We start from the raw sequence: 18,711 nt of genomic DNA on the forward strand, positions 1-18,711 counted from the left end.
TAGCAGGATATGCTCTGAAAAAATGCGTCATTAGACAATTTCATTGTTCTGCCATCACAGAGTGTACTCACACTAGCCCAGATGGTAGAACCTAAACACACCAGGCTGTGTGTAGCCTATTGCTTCTAGGCTACAAACCTATGCAGCATGTTGCTATACCGAATACTATAGGCAACTGTAACACAATGCTAAATATTTGTATATCTGAGCATATTAAATAGAAAAGGTATGGTAAATATATGGAATAAACATAGAAAAGGTACAGTAAAAATATGGAATAAATGATTTTTTAAAAATGGCTGTTCTGCCTATGGAGTAGCCATTCTTTATTCCTTTACTCTCTTAATAAACTTTATGGACTCACCCCAAATTCTTTCTTGTTCAAACCTGCCCCCTCCCCAAAACAAAGATAAAAAATGGTACACCTGTATGTACAGGGCTCTTAGCATGAATGGGGCTTGCAGGTCTGGACCTTGCTCAGGGCGTCAGTGAGTAGTGAGTGAATGTGAAGGCCTAGGACGTTAGTGTACACTACTGTAGACTATAAGCACTGTACACTTAGGCTACATACAGGCTACATTCAGTTTATAAAACATATTTTACTTTCTTCAATGAACCTTAGTTTACTGTAACTTTTTTACATTATGAACTTTTTTACTATTGTAAAAACACTTAAAATACACATTGTACACCTGTACAAAAATATTTTTATTCTTATTCTATAAGCTTTTTTCTATTTTTAAAAATTGTTTTTTACTTTTTCAGCTTTTAGGTTCGGGGGCACATGTGTAGGTTTGTTACATGGGTAAATTGCATGTGACTGAGGTTTGGTGTGTGAATGATCTCATCACCCAGATACAGAGCATAGTTACCTGATAGTTTTTCACCCCTTCCCTTCACCTCACCCTCCCTCCTCTAGTAGTTCCCGGTATCTCTTGTTGCCATCTTTATGTCCATGTTTATCCAATGTTTAGCACCTACTTTTGAGTGAGAACATGTGGTATTTGGTTTTCTGTTCCTGTGTTAATTTATTTAGGGTAATGGCCTCCAGCTGCATCCATGTTGCTGCAAAAGACATTTTATTCTTTTTAATGGCTGTGTAGCATTCCATGGTGTATATGTACCACATTTTCTTTGTTCAGTCCACTGTTGCTGGGCATCTAGGTTGACTTCATGCTACTGTGAATAGTGCTGCAATGAACATACAAATGCGTGTTTCTTTTTGTAAACTAAGACACATTTATATTAGCCTAGGTCTACACAGGTTTAGGATCATGAATATCATTGTCTTCCACCGCCACATTTTATCCCACTAGAAAGTCTTCAGGGAGGCCAGGCATGGTGGCTTATGCCTGTAATCACAACATTTTTGGGAGGCCAGGGTGGACATACAGATCACTGGAGGCCAGGAGTTCAAGACTAGCCTAGCCAACGTGGCAAAACCTTGTTTCTACCAAAAAAAATACAAAAATTAGCTGGGTGTGGTGGTGCATGCCTGTCGTCCCAGCTGCCTGGGAGGCTGAGACATGAGAATTGCTTGAATCTGGGAGATGGAGGTTGCAGTGAGCCAAAATCATGCCACTGCACTTCAGCCTGGGCACTATGAGACTCTGTCTCAAAAAAAAATTCATTGGGGCAAAACTCACATAGAGCTGCCTCTCCTAGGATAACAGTACCTTTCAGACTACCTCCTGAAGGATCTGCCTGAGGATGTTTTACAGTTAACTTAAAAAAATAAGTCGAGGGGGTACACTCTAAAATAATGATAAAAAGCGTAATGTAATAAAAACATAGCCAGTTATAGAGGCATTTATTATCAAACATTGTGTGCTGCATATAATGATATTTGCTAGACTTGTCTGATACTGGCAGCGTGATACATGTATGTATACCAGCATCACCACACACACGTGAGTAATGCACATTGTGCTACAACATTATGAAGGTTGTGTGTCACTAGGTGATAAGAATTTTTCAACTGCATTATAATCTTATATATGCTGTCTGTTACTGACTGTGACATCATCATGCAGCATGTGACTGTACAGTCACATTCCAAGGTACTGGGGTTAGGGCTTCAGCATAGGAATTTTGGGGGAACACAATTCAGTCCATAACACTGTTACTCACTAGTCTGGCAGCAGTTCCTTACTCAGGATGAAGTCTTTACTCTCAGAGATTTGTCGTCTGGTTAATCAGATAGATGAATTTTTTTAAACTGATATTTAATGAAGTAGATTGGCTTTTATTTTTTTATACTGAGGTGGAGCCTCACTCTGTCATCCAGGCTAGAGTGCCTTGGTGTGATCTCAGCTCACTGCAACCTCCACCTCCCAGGCTCAAGCGATTCTCCTGCCTCACCCTCCCAAGTAGCTGGGATTACAGGTGTGTGCCACCACGCCCAACAGATTTTTTCTATTTTTAGTAGAGATGGGGTTTCACCATGTTGGCCAGGCTGGTCTTGAATCCCTGACCTCAGTGATCTACCTGCCTCTGCCTCCCAAATGTTGGGATTACAGGCGTGAGCCACCGTGCCTGGCCACTAATTTTTATATTTTTAGTAAAATTTGGTAAATTTTAGTAAAACAAAGTAGATTGGTTTTATAAAGAAAGCAGGGATATTAGTTCATAGATCAGAAGCCAAAGAGTGGGTTGTGTGTCCTTCTTTAGTTGTACATTTTGTTAATTTACACAATCATTTATTCATGTGTTTATCAAATAGTTAATAAGGGCCTCTGCAGTACCAGGCATTATGCTAGGAGCTGGCCATGCAGCCATGAGAATAAATACGTAGTGCCTGCCATTGTCAAGTTCGCCACCTGGTATATATTTAAGACATTTATGTCTCTGGATTGTAAAGACACATAATCCAGACATAATCCATTCCTCTAGGATGTTAGCTCTTGGGAGGTATTGCTATTAGACCGTAGTAGTTACAAGTACTGGCTTTGTGTTTTAAAAGTTAATTTATTAATTGCTGATTCTACCACTTCCTAGGAATGTAACCTTGAGCAAATTATTTATCCTCCTGAAACCCCTGTTTTCTCATTTGTAAAATAGGGGTTATATAAATATTTCATAGGGCTAATTCATGATTAAATGAGATAATACATGTCACATGCCTAGTACCATACTTGGCATCTGGGAGAAGTGCTTAAGCAAATTGTTGCTGCAGTTTTTTGAATACAGGAGTGAAATGAAACCTTTCATTGGAGGTAAAATTCAGGAGACACTAAGAATAACTTTATATGTAGGTTTCTAATAATTGTGGAGATCTTTTGCCAACGCTTTGGAATGTGTTGGTTTTTTATAATTTACACCCTGCCAATTACTAGAAAGAATTTGAAATAGCTGTCTAGCTTTAAGAGTGTGTTCCAATTTTGAGATAATAGAAAAACAGTGAACTAGAATTAAGACTACTTTAGCACGAGCTTTGGCTCTTTGAGCCAGCTGGGAGATCCAGGATTACCACAAAGTCTAGACTTTCCCTGTCAGATTATTTGTGTTGTTTATTAATTAGGGAATGGTCAATTTTAGATACTAGCATTTAGGTTTCTGAGGATTGGTATATAATTGCTAAAGTCTTATAAGTTTGAAAATTATATTCTAAAAGCAGAAATAATATAACCTGAACTTAATCTTGCTTCTGAATAAAATAATTATCACACCAGAGAATAATCTTTAATATGTGACTGAATATTTAATTGATTTATAGTCTTTGCTGAAGTTCATTTCAAAGCCCCCAATATAGTGTTTAACTTCACATTTACATTGATTCTTATTTTTGTGGCAGTGTTCTCACAAAAAGCACTGAAGTTACAAATTTTAAGATCTTGATTTTCTCACCTAGCTGTCCAGTATTTGAAGCACATTTGGAAGGCACTGTTGAAACACGTTTTAACTGATAAAGACAGTATCGGGCTTCGTGAGAGGCTTTTTGTTGTTGTTTTCGTTTTTGCTTGGCCAGGTTTTTGACTGGATGGATTGTTAGGCCACTTTGGTTATCATAAGATAAGAAGATAAAATATTTTAAGTAAAATAACATCCTTTTATGAGATGAGAAAGCACAAACTCATGAAAATATGCTCTCCTTGGATACTTCTCTCTGTTTAAGTTCTTTGTTATTTTATGAAAAGTTACAAAATTTTAATCAACTTTACTATGTAATTTAAATGCCTGAAATTAGGTACTGTATCTCATAGGGTTGCAGAACTTAATTTTCATATGATAATTGGTGTTAATGAATGTTGCATCTTCTAATGTTGCAAATACTTTGATATTTTCTAAAAAGGATTATGAACTACAGATTTGTTTCAAGTTCAATTGTTATGTGATGTCAAAGCCTAGACAACTTGCAGAATGGGAGAAAGTTTTATAAATCATATTTAATAAGGGGTTAGTATCTAGACTACGTAAAGAACTCCTACAACTCAGCAGCAACAACAAAACAACCTGATTCAAAAATGGGCAAAAGACTTATTAAATAGATGTTTCTCCAAAGACGATCTACAAATGGTCAGTAAGCACATGAAAAGATGTTCAACACCATTATTGACTAGGGAAATGCACACCAAAACCACAGTGAGATACTGCTTCATACTCATTAGGATATATGTTAATTTTTAAGGAAAAAAGGGGGGAAATAACCAGTGTTGGTGAGGATATGAAGAAATTGGAATGCTCGTGCATTGCAGATGGGAATGTAAAATGGTACAGCTGCAAGTTTGGTGGTTTCTCAAAAAGTTAAACACAGAGCAATCATTTGATCCAGGATTTCCACTCCTGGGTTTATGGTCAAAACATTGAAAGCAGGGAGTTTCAACAGATAGTATGTACTAATGTTCATAGCAGCATTAATCACAACAACCAGAGGTGAAAACAACCCATGGACATCGACAGATGAATGGATAAACGCTATGTGATATATATATATAGATATGCATAGAGTGGAATGTGTTTATCCATAAAAGAATGCAACAGGCTAAGTGAAATAAGCCTGGCATGAAAGGATACGTATTGTGTGGTTCCACTTACATGCAATATCTAGATTAGGAAGATTCTTAGGGACAGATAGTAGAGTAGAGGTTACCAGGGCCTTGGGGAAAAAGGCAGTGGGGTTATTGTGTGATGCGTGGGTCAGCACCAGGACTGTTAGGAATTGGGCCGCAGAGCAGGAGGTGAGCCACAGGCAAGCAAGCATGACCACCTGAGCTCTGCCTCCTGTCAGATTAGCAGCGGCATTAGATTCTCATAGGAGCTTGAACCCTGTTGTGAACTGCGCATGTGAAGGATCTAGGTTGCGTGCTCCTTCTGAGAATCTAATGCCTAATGAATGATCTGAGGGGAAACGGTTTCATCTTGAAACTATCCACCATCCGCCCCTTCCCCCAGCCCCCGCCCTGCACCTCCACCCCATTATCCGTGGAAAATTTGTCTTCCATAAAACTCATTTCTGATGCCAAAAAGGTTGGGGACCGCTGGTTTAATGGATTCGGAGTTTCTGTTTGGGATGACAAAAAAAATTCTAAAATGGTAGTGGTGATGATCGCAGAACATTGTGAGTATACTTATAGGATGCCATGAATTGTACACTTACAAATGATTAAAGTGGTCATTTTTATGTTATATATATTTTACCACAATCAAAAAGTTAAAATAACCAACCAAACAACAACAAAATAGATTTACTCAGATATACCTGTTCAGTGTCTTTTCCTCACAGATATTTTCTCATTTGTTACTGAAGTATCTGTCTCAAAATTGTGTGGGTGCTTATTAGATTTTTAAGATTGATTACCCGTGGGTTTGTATTGCCTTTGAATTACAAATGGTGTAGGGGTTTTTAGCATTATTTTTGTGACAGAAATTGTTAATGGATCTCCTTTGTTTTGCAGTTACTTCGAGAGCTTAAGCATCCAAACGTCATTTCTCTTCAAAAGGTGTTTCTGTCTCATGCTGATAGGAAGGTGTGGCTTCTGTTTGACTATGCTGAACATGACCTCTGGGTAAGGTGAATTGCTGGCAGACATGAGCAAACAGTTAGGGATTGTTAAGAGTAACTAAAACCAATTAGGTGTTCCCCTTATTATGAGACTTACGTTCTTAAAATAAAAGTGACCTCATGGAGTGTGGTTGGTGGCATTACCAAGGCTAGAGTATTTATTTGACTTTGTATTATTGCTTTTCAATATTGTCACTTTGATCTTTTAACAGATACTAAAGAAAACAATAGAATCTCAAGAGTGTTAAACAGCTATTCAATATTGCTTCATACAGTTTTTGATGAAATGAAAAGTAACTGTAGTATCTATAAAATTTTGCTCTAAAATAGAAAAGTAGCATATTTCATTTTATTCCGTCATATAAAGGGAATATAAAATGAGAAGGTGGTATCCTCATGTAGGAGGATGAATATGCTATCTTTGGAGAGATCTAATAGTTCTACCATTATTTATCGTATAGCATTAGGCAAATCTTTTAATGGCTTTGAAGCTGTAATTTACCCCATCTGTAAAATGTTATACTTTCTTTCCTTTTTTTTTTTTTTTTTTTTTTTTTTTTTTTTTGAGACGGAGTCTCGCTCTGTCGCCCAGGCTGGAGTGCAGTGGCCAGATCTCAGCTCACTGCAAGCTCCGCCTCCCGGGTTCACGCCATTCTCCGGCCTCAGCCTCCCGAGTAGCTGGGACTACAGGCGCCCGCCACCTCGCCCGGCTATTCTTTCCTTTTTTAACAACGTTTTTCTGAGGAACAATCTTGTAGTTGAAAAGTTTTATTAATGAAATATACAAATGTAGGAAACTATTATTAATTATTAACTATTCACAATTGAATTTAATATCCTAATGCTTATTTTCATTGACAGTAATTCAATATAGTATAGTCATGCACCATATAATGTTACGGTCAACTAGGGACTGCATATATGATAGTGGTCTCGTAAGATTATAGTACCATATTGTGACTGTACCTTTTCTATGTTTACATCTGTTTAGCTAACACACTTAGTTACTATTGTGTCACAATTGCCTTCCTTATTCAGTACAGTAACGTGCAGGTTTGTAGCCTAGGAGCAGTAGGCTATACCATATAGCTTGGGTTTGTGGTAAAGTCTATCATCTAGGTTTATGTAAGTACACTCTGTGATGTTTACACAACTGCAAAATTGCCTAAGACACATTTTTCAGAATGTATCCCTTCATTAAGTAGTGCATGACTGCATTGTACTTACTTGAATTGGGCATAATCTTGCATTGGAGGAATTCTTTGTGGATGAGAGCTCTATTAAAAAATGAGATTGGTGTGAAAATAAATTTTAATATCTCTTGAGACTTTTAGTTATTCTTTGTTTTCTGACCTGTGATAAGAATAGTTTTAGGTCAAGTTCAGTGGGTCACACCTGTAGACCCAGCACTTTGGGAGGCCAAAGCAGGAAGATCACTTGAGCCAAAGGATTTGAGACAAGACAAGCCTGGGCCACATGGCAAGACCCTATCTCTACAAAAAAAAAAAAAAAAAAAAAAAATTGGCTGAGCTCAGTGGCACACACCTGTGGTCCCAGCTGTTCATGGGACTGAAGCCCAGGAAGTCGAGGCTGCAGTGGGTCGTGTTCACACTGTTGCACTCCAGCCCGGCTAAGTTTTGTATTTTTGGTAGAGACAGGGTTTCACCATGTTGACCAGGCTGGTCTCTTAGCTCCTGATGTCAGGTGATCTGCCCACCTCGGCCTCTCAAAGTGCTGGGATTACAGGCCTGAGCCACTGAGCCCAACCGGTTTATTAGTTTATCTAATGCAATGCAGAAAATGATGCTATATTGAAAAAAATTACTGTAAAATAAGAACTTAAATTAATCTTGTCTAAGTAGCTGAAATTCAAACACCAGCCTCAGTATTTTGCAGTTTACTAAGCAGATTATTTTTTAAATTGGTATTTGAGGAACTCTTAGGTAACTATGAAATTTGCTGTTTTGTTAAATATAACATTTATGTTTTAAAAAAAATCTGAAACGTTACCTTGCAGATAAGACTGAGATATATATATTATATACATATATATATAGAAAATCTATAACAGGATAGCCAAAGTAATTTTGAAACATATTCACAAAAGTTACATTCTTACCAATCTGTATAAAGAACATCTGTTAATACAGATTATAGTTTAAGAAACAAGTAAACCAAACCTCTAACATTACCTTGTGTTAATTCATTAAGAATTACTTTACTCCTGTGTACTGGGTTTTTAATGATATTTAATAATGTCTTTAAACATTGTATTGATTTGCATACTAATCTATATTTACTAAATTAGCATGGCCATGCTTTTTAATTTGTACACATGAAATTTTCTCTCTTTTATGAAACTCTTTTGAAAGTTCATGCTGATTATTAATTTTTTCTTCTTTTTTTAATCTTTGGTTCTTCTGTTCTTCTATTTTAAAATAAGTCTAATCGTATCAACCCTGTTAAATCAGCGTGGCCAGTATTAAATTGAATACTCACCATACTGAGCCTCATAAGAAATGAAGTCATATAATTTAAACTTAAGGCATTTTCCAGGCTGGTTCATAAACAAGATTTGTGATAAACCACGGTAGAGCGTAGAAGATAGTATAATATTTCACTCAATGTGATTTCTAGCTGCTAGTTTGTAATATTTAATTTTACATGTAGGTACAATGATTATACTTTAACAAATTTTATTGCATGTAATATTGTACAGTGTATATAAATAGTTCATTAGCTTTATCGTCATCTTAATAATATTTAAGCCAAATAACTATTTTTAATGTTCATTTTCATTAAAAACAAACGATAATTTAGCCTACTAAAGCCCACTCCTTTATCTATTTTAATTGGAATGTTGAAGTGAATTGGTAGGGGTTAGGCAGCAGAGGGTAACAAGGCAGTCGCAATAAAAATAGTTATTTTTAAAAATCACTTAAGCATTGGTGAGATTTCATGGTATGTGTACTTTGCATTTGTTATGTAGCCCTGGAATATAAAGAAGATGACAGTAGGGTTTGTCATTTTAAAATATTGGTAAAAGAAATCACTTGTAATACTCTAATAAAGTGTACATGAAGAAATATATATGAAATTGATTAATTACCTTACCTCTCCTACATATCCGCCCACCTCGGCCTCCCAAAGTGCTAGGATTACAGGCGTGAGCCACCGCGCCCGGCCCAAGAATCTTAAGGAGAACAGACTTGATTGTCACATCATATTTTAGGACAGGTGACAAAACAGTCTAGATATTAAATTGTTGTAGCTCTGTTTTGTTTGCCTGCTATTAAATACCTTGAAAAAAAGACTGAGAGGAAAATTAAAGTCGGTTAATGCTGCTCATTTAGATTAGTCACACTACATAGGTGCAAACTGCTACACTTTACCTTCTCGTGGGTACTTGCTATCTATTTTACCTTGGAGAGTAAAGCTCCTTTACTCATTAATCATTAGTTATTCCTTACTTGTATTATATTCTGTGTATCATAAGAAAATAGCAAGTGAAAATGTTAACTTATAATGTTAAATATCTCTTATTTTTATTATGTTTACTGATTTCAAGAACATGCTTAATATTTACTTACATATATTGGCCGAGGGTCTGCTCTGTGCAATATTAGGTTCAGGGATATGTACAATGGTGTGCAAGGCATAGTTGACTGCAGCCAAGTTACAGATTTTCCTGCAGTTTAAAAGTGATCCAATTAAGAAAATGAGTCCTCCTATCATGAGCATTTGAAACTTTTCAAAAAAACTTGTAAGGCACATTCATTTATAAAGTAATTTTTCTATGTATAAAGTTGTGCTTTGTTTTACTGGATGTCCAACAACATTATACATAGAAAGCTTTGATGGATGGTACAAGGCATTTTTTTTCCCCTCAGAATCTTTCATATTTTTCCATTTTTCCCTGTGAACTGGTATGTCATTTCTTTGTGCTTGTGTTATTTTATTGAAGCATCTCCCCACTTGCTTTCTTTATAACCTATGTTATAAATAGGTTCTCATTCTATACCATGTCAGCCAGCCAGAAGTATCTCTTGAACTTTGTTTTTTTTTTTTCATTGTATCTACCAGATAAACAGGAATCAAATATACTCTGAAAGTAATTGATTTTTAATTACGCTGTAAAAATAAAAGCACAGTATTTCCTAATTCCTTCTTGTGATAATTTATTTCCTGAAATGCTGTCATATGCTTAGGAAATGGAATTTTAGCTGCAGTTATTAGGGAATTTTAAAGTTGTTTATGTTATTCAGCAGAGTATGAAATTGTATTTTCAATATCTGTGGGAATCCCTGAGTGTTTCTTTTTCTGTTAGGAAAATATTACATATCAAATGATCTTTTCCTTTTTTTTAAGCTTCTGGTGATATTTTTTCTTTCTTTCAGCATATAATCAAGTTTCACAGAGCTTCTAAAGCAAACAAGAAGCCAGTTCAGTTACCTCGGGGAATGGTGAAGTCACTATTGTATCAGATCCTAGATGGTATTCACTACCTGCATGCTAACTGGGTGTTGCACAGAGATTTGGTAAGTTGATCTGTAATTGGTTTAAATTAGAAAGATGCATTACAGTTGGATACTTTTCTAGTTGTCTGTAGATACCAGTGCTATATGTAGGCCTGCAAACCTTATAGAGGTAGTGAGAACGCTACATTCTCAAAAAATGGCCTAGTAGTGTTTTTATAGAATTCATCCTGCTTCTTTGACATACACTAGATGGTATTTATTTTGAAGTGAAATAAGACACATTTGTTTTCCTAAGCTTCTGTTTCCTTTTAAGTTCATAAATAAAGCATTGGCTTGCTTTACATTGATTATTAGATGCAAGGCAAACTGTAGAAATTTATATATTTATAATAACTTGAAGGTAAAACTTTTGGAGCCTACTGCATACTTATTTACATATTAGAAAAGGAAAATGTTAATTCAGTATGCTTATATTTTAAGCCCCTCTATGTTAGTAGCAGTCTGTTGGCCAATAGCCTTTATTAATCGTAATTGAAGTATATTATTAGAAGCCTTGCTGTATTCAGGTACATTGAACTTTGAAGAATTTAAAAACGGAAGAAACTGACTTTTTATTTAATGTGTCAAAGTCATTTATGCCTTTTTTCACCCATCTTGCACAGGGGTACCCAGCCCCCAGGCCACAGACCAGTCCATGGCCCATTAGGAACCAGGCCACACAGCGGGAGGTGAGCGGTGGGTGAGCATTACCACCTGAGCTCAGCCTCCTGTCAGATCAGTGGCAGCATTAGATTTTCATAGGAGCCAGAACCCTATTGTGAACTGCACATGCAGGGGTTCTAGACTGCACACTCCGTATGAGAATCTAATGCCTTATGATCTGAGGTGGTACAGTTACATACTGAAACCATCCCTTCCCACCCCACTGTGTGGAAAAACTGTCTTCCATGAAACTGATCCCTGGTGCCAAAAAGATTGGGGACCGCTGATCTAGCATATTATTATTCATTAAATTTTCATGGATTTCAGTTACCTAAACTTCAAATTGCCCTTTCTTACTACATAATTACATTGCTTTTATAGTTCTTTTCTTTGTAAAGATAGTAACTATAATAAGATTTATAACAGCACCGTCATTTCAAACAAATATAAACACAATGCTGAAAGTGATGATTTTGTCTCTAATCACCTGTATACAAAGGAAATATCCTGTAGGCCATGAGGCGGAGCCCATCTGGTCTCTCGCAAAGATGTTCTTCACAAATTTAGTGAGCTTAGTCTCTGGCCTTCAAATGTGCTGTTCCAGTGGCATAGTTTCTACTTCTTTCTTCTAGCTTTAGGAAATTGCCTTGTAGCACATTTAATGTTAGTTAGTTACTTTATCTCCAGTTCTCATACCTACAAAGCATTTAGACTAGGACCAATAACACAGCAGAAATTTGGTTGGACTTGTTTCTTTATGCAAGCTTTTATTTTTAAGAGTTAGAATATTTTACTTATAAAAATAGATTTACAGGCCGGGCGCGGTGGCTCGTGCCTATAATCCCAGCACTTTGGGAGGCTGAGGCAGGGTGGATCACAAGGTCAGGAGTTCAAGATGAGGCTGGCCAAGATGGTGAAACCCTGTCTCTACTAAAAATACAAAAAATTAGCCGGCTTGGTGGTAGGCACCTGTAATCCGAGCTACGCTGGAGGCTGAGGCAGAGAATTACTTGAACGTGGGAGGCGGAGGTTGCAGTGAGCCAAGATGGCACCACTGCACTCCAGCCTGGACGACAGAGTGAAACTCCATCTCTTAAAAACAAAACAAAACAAAAAATAGATTTACATAACAGAAATCAGACAAATCCTTTGGCATTTTATGAAGCTGAAAATAAATTTTGGCCATTGGGGTGGAGTCAAATTAGGGAAAAACATTTCTACTTTTGAGCTACCCATCCTTTTTATGATGTCTAAAAGAAAAAACTGTGGCTAAAGGACATGTTTTTCCCCATCGAGTCAGTTATGCTAAGATAGCTCTACATTTTCTTTTTCTTGTAAATTATTCTTTTCACTTGAAGTATGTATGCATATTAGGTAAATACAGACTGATTTTTAAAACCAATATTTAAATTTCATGTAATAATATAAATATACTTAAGCCACTTAGAGTAGTATTAAGTATAGTAGTGAAAATTATGATACCAAGTTTCTTTTATCTCTCTTATGGTAAAGCTCTTCCTACTAATGCACCTTAAGTAGATTCTCTTTGACATAGGGTCAGTGTAGAACCGATCATTTCAGAAGGCTCTGTTAGTGGTGTACTAAGTGGTGGAGAGTGGAAGGATCGGTGCCCCCTAATATAGGCAACAAGGGATGCATTGTCTGTAGATGATTTAAAAATAATAATAAAGCATACTAAAAGTTAGTTGCTTTTTATTGTCACCATATGCTGACAATTCTGAACAATTTCAGTAATAAAGTATTTCTCTACAGTGAGGCAAATCACTCTTACTCCTCCATCCCTCTTGCCATTATTTAAAGTTTATTAATCCAAAAAGTTCTGCGGTGTCTACTGCTATCTTCTTTGATTTCCATATTTGAGTGAGATTTTCCGTATTTTCTGTGCATGACTTCTTAGTATTCTTTATAAATGTCTGTCTCTTCTGTGTATCTCAGGCACACAGAAATCCACTGAACCATTGTTTCATGAAAATGACAGCCTTTGCCTCTAACCTAGATCCTACTGGTTCAGATGCCCACCTTTCAAATTCTGAAGGAAAAACTCATTTACCATATATGTACATTTTAAAATGTGAGCACCTTCCTGCCAACTGAAAAAGCTTTAAAGTTTTGACGTTTATAGTGTTTGAACAATAGCTACATTTGATTCTAATATATGTAGTAATATCATATTAACTCTCAAGAACATTGGTCAGCCGGGCGCGGTGGCTCACGCCTGTAATCCCAGCACTTTGGGAGGCTGAGGTGGGTGGATCATGAGGTCAGGAGTTTGAGACCAGCCTGGCCAAGATGGTGAAACTCCGTCTCTACTAAAAATACAAAAATTAGCCGGGCATGGTGGCACATGCCTGTAATCCTAGCTACTTGGGAGGCTGAGGCAAGAGAATCACTTGAACCCGCGAGGCAGAGGTTGCAGTGAGCCGAGATTGTGCCACCGCACTCTAGCCTGGGTGACAGAGCGAGACTCCGTCTCAAAAAGAAAAAAAAAAGAACATTGTTCAGAAGCTATATAACATAATTTTTTTTAACTTGTTCTTCTCAAATATTTGTTGTTAGTTGCATATGAAATATTTACCCTATCAAAACAAAAATTAATAGTTCATTATATTCTTTACTCCTGTTTAGTCAGATTTAGATCAAATGTGACAATGCTGACCTTAACTCTCTTCATAGACTTCTAATGCTATGAATTGGACCAGTTGGTTGAGGTGCTGACATGCCACAAGAAACTTCATATTAAGGTGGATAATTGGCACAGACACCCTAAAAACACCATTTTAATAATACTCTGGAATGTTATTGATGTTTTTGTTTAATAAAATTGGCTTTATTAATTAATAGAAATACTGGTTTGAGATGGTAGAGTTATGAAGTTCTTTGATATGTATAGTTGAGCTTTTAAAATTAACAATCCTATTTAATAAATAACGATTTATCTGGTTGCTATTAATCATCACATAGTAGCAAATCAGTAACTGAAATCTGTCATCCTTGGTGGGAAAATAGAGATTTCTTAATTCTGGAAGTCTTTTTGGGCTGAGAGTCGTAATCAGTGTAAATGTATGAGTGTTTTAAGAAATATGGACCAGAAGAGAAACATAGGCAGTATTTATTTTGTGAAGTAATTTATTGATCCAAACCAAACTTTTTAGTTTTAGATCATTAAAATGTGTATATGTAAGTTGTTGCTTATACACTTAATTTGTCTGTGTCCACTAGAGATAAATGAGAACAAAGTTATGTCTGTTGCGTTAGCTTTGTTCCTTCCCTTGACGACTCTCTTCCCCTTTCTTTGTTTATTCTCCTTCCCTCCTTGGGAAGGGAAAATAGTTTGACTACCCGTCTGCTATAGTCCTGGTTCTGGTATTACCGTCTATACTGCTCAGGATACTGCATCTCCAGAGATACAGAACCAACAAGGTGTTTATACATAGATGGAGAATGATTTATTTAAGGAATTGGCACATGCAGTTGTGGAAGCTTGGTAAATCCAGAATCTGCAGAGCAGGCTACAGGCTGGAGACCCAGGAAGAAGGTTTAGCTCTAGTCCAAAGACAGTCTGCTGGCAGAATTCCTTCTTGCTCAGGGGAGGTCAGTCTTGTTCCATGAAGGCTTTCAACTGATTCGATGAGGCATATCCGTGTTAAGAATGGTAGTCCTTATGTGTTTTACTCAAAGTCCACTGATTTAAATGTTAACCTCATCCAACAGCACCTTCACAGAAACATTCAGAATAATGTTTGACCAAACATCTGGGCACTATGGTCCAGCCAAGTTCACACATAAAATTATTCATCCTCGGCTGGGTGCAGTAGCTCACGCCTGTAATCCCAGCACTTTGGGAGGCCGAGGCGGGCGGATCACGAGGTCAGGAGATTGAGACCACCATCCTGGCTAACATGGTGAAACCCTATCTCTACTAAAACAAATACAAAAAAATTAGCCGGGCATGGTGGCGGCGCCTGTAGTCCCAGCTACTAGGGAGGCTGAGGCAGGAGAATGGCGTGAACCTGGGAGGCGGAGCTTGCAGTGAGCCGCGATTGTGCCACTGTACTCCAGCCTGGGCGACAGAGCCAGACTCGGTCTCAAAAAAAAAAAAAAAAAAATTATTCTATATAAGTGAATAAACAAGAAGCACAAGTTAAAATAATGTGAGGTAAGTTATTTTGCCCTGTCCTTTCCTCCTCTCTCCCTGCTGTTACCAAAATAGGAGTATTGGGTTTAAGCAGTCTAAGAATTTTACCTCGTATTATAAAGCTGACTAAGTGGGAAATACTGTGGAAACAAGTAAAGATACATTGAACTTTTTAACACCGTTGTCAGGAATGTAAAATAATACAGCTGCTGTGGAAAACACAGTGGTAGTTTCTAAAACAATTAAAAATAAGATTACCATGTGATCCAGCCATTCCACTTCTGGGTATACACCCCAAATAATTCAAAGCAGAGTCTCAGAGAGGTATTTGTAAATGCATGTTTATAGTAGCATTCTTCTCAGTAGCTTGCCAAAAGGTAGAAGCAACCCGAGTGTCCATCAGTGGATGAATGGGTGAACAAAATGGGTATGTACATACAATGGAATATTATTCAATCTTAAAAAAGGAAGGACACTCTCAGCCTGGGCAATATAGTGAAACCCCATATCCACAAACATAAAAATTAGCTGGGTGTGGTAGCATGCACCTGTGGTCCCAGCTACTTGGGAGGCTGAGGTGGGAGGGTCACTTGAGCCCAGGAGTTTGAGGCTGCAGTGAGCTGTGATTGTGCCACTGCACTCCAGCCTGGGCAACAGAGTAAGACTCTGTATGTAAAATAAAAATTACACAGTTTCTTTTGGGGAAGGAAATTCTGACATATGTACAAGGATGAACCTTGAGGACATTATACTAAATGAAATAAGCTAGTCACAAAAGGATAAGTACCGTATGATTCCACTTTCATGAGGTACCTGAGCAGTCAGATTCACAGAAACAGAAAGTAGAATGGTGGTTGCTAGGGCTGAGTGGAGGGGGGCAGTTACGGGGCGTTATTGTTTAATGGATACAGAGTTTCAGTTTTGCAGGATGAAAAGAGTTTGGAGATGTATGGTGGTTGCACAACATTATGAATGTGCATTTAATACTGAACTGTACACTTAAAATGGTTGATAAATGTTATGTTACGTGGATTTTACCACAATAAAAGACACTGGGAGAAAATATGTTTAAGTGATTCATAATAAAGAAAAGTTTGAAGTCTTAGCCTGATTGGATTCAGTTTGGTGATTTTTCTTAGTCCAGTCAGATAACAAGACATGATGCATCAAAATTGTATTGATACTATTTTGTAGATGCGCAGGTTTGATTTGGCAATTGTATCTGAACTGTTTCTGAAAAAGTAGTCTTCCTTTCTAGATAGAGTTAAAATACATGGACAAAGGTATGAGCGGGTTTTCACTACTGAAGCCTGCGTTGTCACCATTTTGAGAGCATCTAGGCGGGTTCACTAACTGCAGCTATGTGGCCTCATTTTTTTTTTTTCTTTTTTTTGAGATGGAGTCTTCACTCTGTTGCCCAGGCTGTACTGCAATGGCATGATCACAGCTCACTTGAACCTCCGCCTCCCGGGTTCAAGTGATTCTCCTGCCTCAGTCTCCCAAGTAGCTGGGATTACAGGTGTGTACCACCACACCCGGCCAATTTTTGTATTTTTAGTAGAGACAGGGTTTTGCCATGTTGGCCAGGCTGGTCTCCAACTCCTGACCTCAAGAGATCCACCTGCCTCGACCTGCCAAATTGCTGGATTACAGGGATAATCCACTAAGCCCAGCCTGGCCTCTTGCAGTAGAACTGATTTCAGTAGAACTTCAAACTATTTTTTATAAAACTTAAAAAAGATAGAAATGCTTTTCTCATTCAGTTTGTGAAATAAATTTCAGAGTCAGTTAATATGTCTTTTACTGGGAAGAATTCTGTGATAAATTAAAAATTTGAGGCAAAGCATGATGGCTCATGCCTGTAATCCCAGCGCTTTAGGAGGCCAAGGTAGGATTGCTTGAGGCCAGAAGTTAGAGACCAGCCTGGGCAACATAGTGAGACCCCGTCTCTACAAAAAGAAAATTGAAACACACTGTCAAATATGCTGGTATTTGTGAATCTAAGTGAAGACTGATATGTAGTCCAGCTCCAATCTTCTTTTCTTTCCCTATCTCACTCCTTAAGCTCATTTTCTAGCCAACCCAGAGGTTGCCCTGCCTGCCTGAATCCCCTCCTCCCTTCATCTTCATAGCTTGAAATTAAAGCTCTCTCTAGTAACCCTAGCTGAAAATGAGAATGTTTACATCTAAAATCCTATTACAGCTGCTTTGAACCACCTATGGGGCACTTACTAGTTTTGGTAATATGGTAATCTATTTGATTATAAACTCCTGAGGGCAAAGACCATGTCTTAACTCTGTGTTTGTATCCCTCCCAATGCCTAATAAAATACACAATTTGTGTATATAGTATTGCCTATGTTTGTTGAATGAATGAACTAGCTTACTTGTAACAGAAACAAAGTGGCTTCCAAGGTTATTTCTGATTTTATCTAATGCTTATGCATATCTACAGACACATGCATATCCTTTTGCATTTCTTTTTAGTACCCTTTTATCTCTACTATGATTTACTGCAGTGAAGTGATGTACAAAAGCTTCCCCCATCTATACTGCATTTTAAATCCTTTCAGCTGCTTCCCTCTTGCTACCCAAAAGAACTCAGCTCTTACTAGTCAGTTCAAAGACCATTCAACTAATGATATTGACCTATTGATCTCTTTTATTGCTCTATTTTTATATGCAATATTTTTGTTTCACTCAATGAAACCTATTTGCTGACCCTTTTCCTGTTTGTTCTGATGTTCTCTTTATGTTACTTATTTTTCCCAATTTTTTTCTTTAATCTTAAGGTTGGAACATTAGTATCATAGTTCATATACATGCCTCACTTTCTTCAAAAACGTCTTAAGGTTCCTTCTGAGTAAATTCTTTAATTGCAGATAAGATGGCAATGCCTACCTTCTTCTAAACATACTAACTGTTCTGATCTTGGAACTCTTATATTTCAGTTTTACACTGCGTTTAACTCACCAATCTGTTACTTGTCATAATATATTTATGGATGCTCCTTGACTTAACAATGGGGTTACATCTCAATAAACCCCTCATAAGTTGAAAATATTGTAAGTCTAAAATGCATTTCATATACCTTACCTACCACACATCAGAGATTAGTTTAGCATGTTAACACACTCAGAACACTTCAATCAGCCTACAGTTGGGTAAAATCATCTGACACAAAGCCTATTTTATAATAAAGTGTTGAGTGTCTCATGTGATTTATTGAATACTATACTGAAAATGAAAAACAATGGTTGTATGAGTACTGGAAGTACAGTTTTTAACTGAATGAATATTGCTCTCACATCATCTTAAAAGACAAAAAATTATAAGTCACGCCATTGTAAGTTGGAGACCATCTCTAATTTCTA

The 18,711-nt window shown here is 37.1% G+C and overlaps 1 protein-coding gene across 4 annotated transcripts in view; it reads left to right on the top strand.

Annotated features, from left to right (window-relative positions):
- The window catches only part of CDK8 (cyclin dependent kinase 8), a 152,850-nt gene that overhangs the window by 88,056 nt on the left and 46,083 nt on the right, over positions 1-18,711 (top strand). For 3 of the 4 annotated variants that reach the window (XM_050766890.1, XM_050766891.1, XM_050766893.1), the window contains 2 exons: positions 5,895-6,005; positions 10,399-10,539. In XM_050766890.1, the coding sequence (XP_050622847.1) occupies positions 5,895-6,005; positions 10,399-10,539 (252 nt within the window). Of the gene's footprint in view, positions 1-5,894; positions 6,006-10,398; positions 10,540-18,711 lie in introns of those variants that run through there. The other variant, XM_050766894.1, reaches the window with a different exon arrangement.

The sequence above is a fragment of the Macaca thibetana genome, chromosome 17, assembly GCF_024542745.1.
Source record: "Macaca thibetana thibetana isolate TM-01 chromosome 17, ASM2454274v1, whole genome shotgun sequence".
In the NCBI taxonomy this organism is placed as follows: domain Eukaryota; kingdom Metazoa; phylum Chordata; class Mammalia; order Primates; family Cercopithecidae; genus Macaca; species Macaca thibetana.